Genomic DNA, 7,042 nt, shown 5'->3' with positions numbered 1-7,042 from the left:
AAAGGTACAAGTGATGAAGCAGTGACAAAACACATCAGCCTAACCTAGACCCACCCCAGCAGTTCCTGGGAACATCTCAGCATTTGGAAGATTGCTTTGGGACATCATATCTGTTCTACAGAGGATCTTACAGGCCTCTTGGAACCTAGTTCAATCAGGAATCATTTCAGAGAAGCCTCACAAACATCTCCAGCCATGAGACATTCTGCATGGAGTCCAGGATGACCATCTTACACCATGTTCCCTAAATTTAGAGTGTTTCCCTAGAAGCAGAACCTTCTAAGACGTTTCTGGGCAAGCTATCATCCATGACAGAGCTGAATTACTTGGAGAAGTTCAGAGTAAGGAAACTTTGGTAGCCAAAACTTCGCACCTGAAAGGTGGGTATAATAGCCCAGAAAGGGAGATCTAGTCAGGGGGTCAATGGCCTCTACTACACCCAGAAAATGCACACCACCAGACCAGCCCCCAGATGGTTTGTGTCTGTGTCCAGCTTTGAAACATTTTCCTAGAGATAAGCATTTGAGTATTTTACCATTTTATACTGTATCAAAATTGAGTTTCTCCTCTGAATTCCAGAATTACCTGGGGACATTAAAAGGTTGTCATTTAAATTTGGAGATTTCCCTCTCAGTGATTCCACTATTTGACATTAATAATTAACCTGAGGGCCAATTTAACCAAATTCTTCCAGCAGAGTTCATAGAAGGAGTGTTATTTCAAGAGAGATTGTGTCAATAACCTACTGCTCCCCCAGGCATGGATATTTTAAGCATGCTCTGTATTTTTTTCTGCTTGGGGAGAAGCTGGGGACAGAAGCAAATGTAAGTGAAGAATGCCATTTTCATTTGAAATGTATCTTGGTTGTATTTTTACAGAGGGCAAAATTCAATCAGTGCTATATGAGATTAACTTTCGACTTTCTGAGAGCTCCAGGTGAATTTCTTCTCTCCTGTGGTGTCCAACGCTGCTACTCCGTGTTTTAACATAAGTAGTTTGTGAGCTGTGCATGACTTGTATTCTCATACTTTATCTTTTGCTCAGGCTGTTACCTCTGTCCCGCCCAAAGAGTAACTTCCTGACTGGTATTTTTTTTTAAATGGATTCTTCAAAAGATAGAACTGTGATCTTTATTTGCACTTCTTTCAGGGAACCTTAAACCTTCTCCTGAATGTAACTAATCAAAATAGCTTTTGCCTGTCTTCCTGAAATCTCATTCTTAGGATGCTTTATGGAAGCTATCCTGGCTTTACCATAGCTAAAGACATTTTGAGAAATAAAAAATATATTGCTAAATTTAAGGAACATTGACAATTTATATGGATTCTCCTAAGTGAAATGCATTAAAAATGATCTTTTATCAACAGATTGACTGCATAATTTTATTATTTCAACAGATATATCATCTCAGCACCTAAAGCATTCTATGTTGGAGCCTCTGAAAATGTAGTAATTCAGGTTTATGGATACAGAGAATCATTTGATGTGACCATTGCTATTAAAAGTTATCCTGATAAAAGTTTTACATATTCTTTTGGCCAAGTAAATTTGTCTCCAGAAAATAAATTCCAAAACTCTGCAAACTTAATTGTAGGTATTCATCTCATGCTTTCTTTTATGTAAAATGTTCATTTATAAAATATAACAAAGAGATGGTACATTGTTCCATTTTATATGTGTGGGTACAAAATGTGACATGGCATGCTCTGTTGATGTGAATATGTCATAACCAATGTTTTTATAAGTAATGGGTCATGTTAAGTGGAGAGTATTTCTAATTTGGGGTCAATGTAAGGAAATGTAAAACTGAATAAAGGATATTAAGATGAAAATATTTGGTAACAGGAGTAAAACTAAATAATCAACATATATAGCTGTTTCAAAATTTATAAGATAAATGCTAGGAAGAGATAATTTAGATATTTAAGCTTTATGTTACGTTAAAAGAATATAATACACCACACACACACACACACACACACATACACGAGGTTTGGTCCTGTTTTTAAAATTTTAGAGAAATAAATGGAGATCATTTTGAGCATTTGTTTTCCAAAAATATCAACTAAAACATTTTAATTCCATGTTTATTGAAACAGTAATTTTTTTCTTAAAATATGTATCTATGATAGACTGTTTATATTTCCTCATTGGATATGGTCCAAACAAATTGTCTTTCAAAGAAATTTGTGTACAGTGTTTAAGGAAAATTAGAGAAGTGTTTATTATCATAAAATATACTAAGCAAATGTGATATATTTGAAGAGGGTTGCATACCAATTATGAAATGACCAGGAGACACAAAAAATAAGAAAAAGATTCAGATTTTCAGCTGAAGTACAAATATAATTATAAGTATAAAGAATACTTTCTTCATTTCCACTGCCACGTGATAAGTATTTTAGTCCACTGTCTACCTGACATGTGAATCCTCCATTCTTCTCTGCCTCCATTTCAGATAAGCTTTTGAATTTTTGATATTTTCCTAATGACTTTTGAATATTTCATCTATTAAAAATTGAATTTTTTCAGTGATTGTAGTTTTTAATAGACATTAATTTAGAGCAATGTTTTAAAATAAATGTTTCCAACTAAATTTTATAAGAAACTAATGTATGAAAGTGTTTTGGTAGAAGAATAAATGTACCATTTTATTTTACAAAATTTTTTTTGTAACATATAAACAATGATTCAAATTACTAGCATAGATACCTAGTTTCCTTTTATGCTTTTTAGGATGTTTATATAATATTCTTCCATTACCTATTTTTTTAAACAGATAAAACCAGAAGATTTATCTGGAGGGCCAAACGCAGTTTCAAATGTATATTTAGAAGTTGTATCTGCCTGTTTTTCAAAAGCATCAAAAATTCCACTGCGATATGACACTGGGTTTCTTTTCATTCAAACAGACAGATCTGTTTACTATTCCAATGAGCAAGGTATAACAGAGAGGGAATTTTAATCCATGGGGGAAGAGTGGGATGATCTGATGAATGTTTGAGAACAACTGGCTTATATTTAGGGGGAAAAGAGGTAAATATCATAATTTATATCATACACAAAAGTAAAGAGTTGATACACTGAAGATTAAATTGCAAATTATAAATACAAAGAACAAACAAACATTAGCATATTTTTTAGAGCAGAATTAAGAAAGGCATTTTTTAGAATGATGCCCAGCTTCTTCCAAAACAAATTTTTTAAGAGCCTGACATTTCTTTTGCACATAGCAGGTATGAAGATTTGCATTTTCCATTTATTATAACTGACTTCTAAGTTCAAGAATTCTATAAAATAGGACATAGAATAGAGATGGTGATGATGCCAATTAGGTGAAATATGATGGAAATCATTTTAGCAAGAGGACAAGAGTCCCGCCAGCACACATGATCTGAGACAGGCTTTGAACAGTCTCCTGGACACTAAGGCAGAGGATGCTCATGTATTTAAGGTATAAAAATAAGTAGTAAAACCTTGAGAAACTGAGATTTTCACTTACATCTTGCAAGTTAGACAAAATGCTCTATTGACGCATTCTGTTGACAGAATTTACTGCTTCAGTTTTTTCCTCTAAAAATTTCAGATAGCAGTGAGCTGCAGTCTTTCTTATCTAGCAGTGGTTTAAAAATACATAAGTTGAGTGCTAGACACAGTGGCACACACCTGTGATCCTAGTTACTCAAGAAGCTGAGGTAGGAGGATCCCATGTTTGAGATTCCCCTGTGCAACTTAGTGAGAACCTATATCAAAATTTAAAAATCAATAAAGAAAGGTCTGGGGATATAGCTCAGTGGTAAATTGCACCTTGGTTCAGTCTCCAATTTAAAAGAATGCAAAGTTGGGTAAAAATAGTTCTTACTATGTCAATTTACATTTTAAATGCATAATGAGAAATATTTAAATAATTCATTCAGTACTTTTTTGTGAAAAGGATATTTTTTCAACTTTGTGATAAAGTTAGGATTCATCTTAATTCATCTTATTCATCTTTTCTTTGAAGCTTGGATTTTATGCTTTGGGCTTTCCAATTTTTATTTTAAATTCCATGGACCTTGTGGAGAGTGTCAATGATATTGTCAGATCATTTAGAGTTGAATGAAGTTTCTAACTATGACATTTTTTCTTACAGTAAAAGTTAGAGTTTATTCATTGGATGAAAACCTAAAACCATCTCAAAAAGAAGTTATCTTGACTTTTATAGTAAGTATAACATTAATTTAAAACAAAATTTAACCCTGGGATTTCTATGATATGGATACAGAATCTTCATTCTTACAAAACTCATGGTAAATAGCATTAATTTATTCAATATTAAATGGCAGTAAGAATTTACTCAGCAGCTACTGTGGCTAGAATCTGGAAATTCTATAATTTTCTCATATTCATTGATAATTTAAAATTTTTGGTTGAAATATGCTTTTATGTTTCCATTAAAGAATACTTTTTTGGTGTCCCCGTCTATACAGTATGTCAGCTAATCAGTCTGAATCCTCTTGCCATCTGTGTCAGGGAAAGATGCAGCCAGGGTTGTAGAAGCATAAAATGTGGCACCTGGGAGAAGGCCATGAATGCATTATACTGTGATAACAATCTTCAGTGTCATTGTCCCCATTTTATAGATGAGTAGACTAACAGTTAAGAAAACCAAATAACCTTGACAACCCACTGATAATAATTGGCTAAACCAGGACTCAAGCTCAGGTCTGTCTGTTTGTCTGCTGAGACCCAGCACTTAGCCTCTCTCCACTTGTTTGGGGGACCAGGGAGTATGACCCTCCACGAGCATTTGAGTTTAGAAGGCCAGCACAGCACACGTAACTCAGCAAGCCAAACAAGGGAGGATGTAGGACGAAGAGCAGACCAGCTTGAAGGGGAGGCAGTGCTGCAGATGAACACCCCTCTCTGGGGACAATTACTAAGGACAAGGATGAGTTCTGAGAGGGGCTTGGACAGAAGCTGGGCTGTGTCTCTGGTGGAATGCAGAAGTAGAGGTCTAGAGTCAGGAGGAAGCAAGACATGGGGAGATGGCTATGGCAGAGGCTTGCCCCAGTGGACTGGCCTGCAAATGCTTTAGGGAGAGATGCTGGCAGCTTTGGTGAATTGCTGTATATTATGTTTGGGGAGTTGTGGTGAAGGAACCTGTGGAAGAGGTAATGTCTGGCCTCACAGGGAAAGCAGATGTCAAGAGGTCGGAGGCAATGGCTGTGGCATGTCCAGACACCAGAGACAGCAGAGAGCCAAGGGAGCTCTTAGGCCATGGCAGAGACAGGATGGAGGAAGTGTTGGAGAGACAATGTTGAAGGAAGATCATTCCAGATGTTCTCTTCAGAAAGGAGGAAGTGGGGGGAGAGTCTGCTGAGAATTTATTTAATATTATCTTAAATATTTGTGGTACTACTTATGCCTATTAAAAATATGCCTTTTGTCTTAGAAGATAGTCTCAGCCAACAAGTCCAATTGAGGCCGGTCATTGCCTCGGTGTATATCAACTTTGCACTTGCTAAGTTCCAACAATGTTTCTTAGAACATATTAGTGGGTATTTTTTATAAGAACTTCAATCACATACAATGTTTATGTGTGGATTCTGTATTTACAAGTTGTTAAAAAAAAGAAAAACTTTAAACTTGTATTTTTGTTTTTCTTTTCACTCAAAGGATCCAGAAGGGTCAGAAGTTGCTGTGGGGGAAGAAAGAAGTGCTACTGGAATTATCACTTTTCCTGACTTCAAGATCCCATTTCATCCTAAGTATTGTTATATTATTTGCAGGTTAACTCTCTCTTGAAAGCAATGAAGCCATTTGGGGCTATTGAACAGTCCAAGGAGTCATTTACGTGTCACTGAAAGCTGCTGATGGAAAGAAATTCTGGTTTTGGCTATTTTTTTAGGTCTAGTGAGTGTCCTAACCTAAGGGAAGGTGGAGCCTCCTGGGCTCTCCTGCATCAAGGCAGGGGGCCTGACAGTGTGTTTCCCTTTAAGAACCAAGCTGGTCTGCTCTACAGAGCATCTTCCACAGCAAAGTCTAGACAGCGGAAACTGGGGATACTGTCCCCACCCCCCAAATGCTGACAGAACAATGGAAAAAAAAAAGCAGAGGGAATACAAATAGAAGATGTCCATCTTCATGTCTTTACTCTCTCTTATAAATAATTTCTTTGACATTTTAGTTCCAATTTCTCGTACTTGGAAAATATTTTGAAGTACAATTTGGGACTCTTCAATAAGCCCCAGGAATTGACATAGCAGATCTCCTACCCTGTGCCAAACACTGTGCTAGAACTTTTATCTTCCCATTTTCAAGATATAGTCACACAATTAAATGGTGGGACAGAAATGGGAACCAGATCTCTTGGAGGGAAACACTCATCCTTCTTTGTTTCTACCCTATCACTGGAATTGAGCTGTAAACTTTTTAAAACTCTTTATTTGTCTCATTTAGGTAGGTTTCACTTGATCAATTGGTCCTGAAAATGTAGTCTTGATTTTCTGGCAAACTATCTAGTATATACAGTGTGTGTGTGTGTGTGTGTGTGTGTGTGTGTGTGTGTGTATTCATGTTTTTATTGAACTCAAAAAGCAAAAATGGGTCTAAACTAAAAATAATATGTGTACATATATAGATACATGTGTGTATATATGCTGAATATATATTATATATGTATATATACTCTATAGTGTATATAAATTTATGGATATGATTCAGCCTTGGGTTAGTTCTTCAATTGAATCTAGTTAAAGATATACTATAATCTACTAGAAAAAGAGTAATATGGAAATAAATTTTGGGTGTAACAATTTTTCTTAAAACGTATGTTTTTAAAAATAATTTTAATAGCTCTTTCTAATATGATACATTGATTGGCATATGCAGAACTCAGGGTCATTTAATGGAGTTGTGGTTTTGTAGCAAGAATGACCAAGTTTGAATCCTGCTCCATCACCTACTAGCCATGTGTCCTTGGGAAAGTCACCTCACCTCTCTGGAGCTCAAGTTTCTTATGATATAATAATACAACCGATTCCACAGCATTTTTATGAAG

At 35.6% G+C, this 7,042-nt stretch overlaps 1 protein-coding gene across 1 annotated transcript in view; it reads left to right on the top strand.

Moving 5' to 3' along the window:
• Positions 1–730: 730 nt before the first annotated feature.
• LOC113197860 (complement C5-like) overlaps positions 731–7,042 on the top strand; it is a 30,967-nt gene continuing 24,655 nt past the window's right edge. Inside the window, exons 1-5 of the mRNA XM_026410381.2 lie at positions 731–824; positions 1,398–1,590; positions 2,780–2,942; positions 4,133–4,203; positions 5,659–5,750. Coding sequence (XP_026266166.2) covers positions 760–824; positions 1,398–1,590; positions 2,780–2,942; positions 4,133–4,203; positions 5,659–5,750 — 584 coding nt within the window. The 5' untranslated portion in view covers positions 731–759. The remainder of the gene's footprint in view (positions 825–1,397; positions 1,591–2,779; positions 2,943–4,132; positions 4,204–5,658; positions 5,751–7,042) is intronic.

Source organism: Urocitellus parryii, chromosome 4 (assembly GCF_045843805.1).
Source record: "Urocitellus parryii isolate mUroPar1 chromosome 4, mUroPar1.hap1, whole genome shotgun sequence".
NCBI lineage: Eukaryota > Metazoa > Chordata > Mammalia > Rodentia > Sciuridae > Urocitellus > Urocitellus parryii.
The sequence above is the reverse complement of the archived record's forward strand: the minus strand, read 5'-3'. Positions and strand labels throughout refer to the sequence as shown.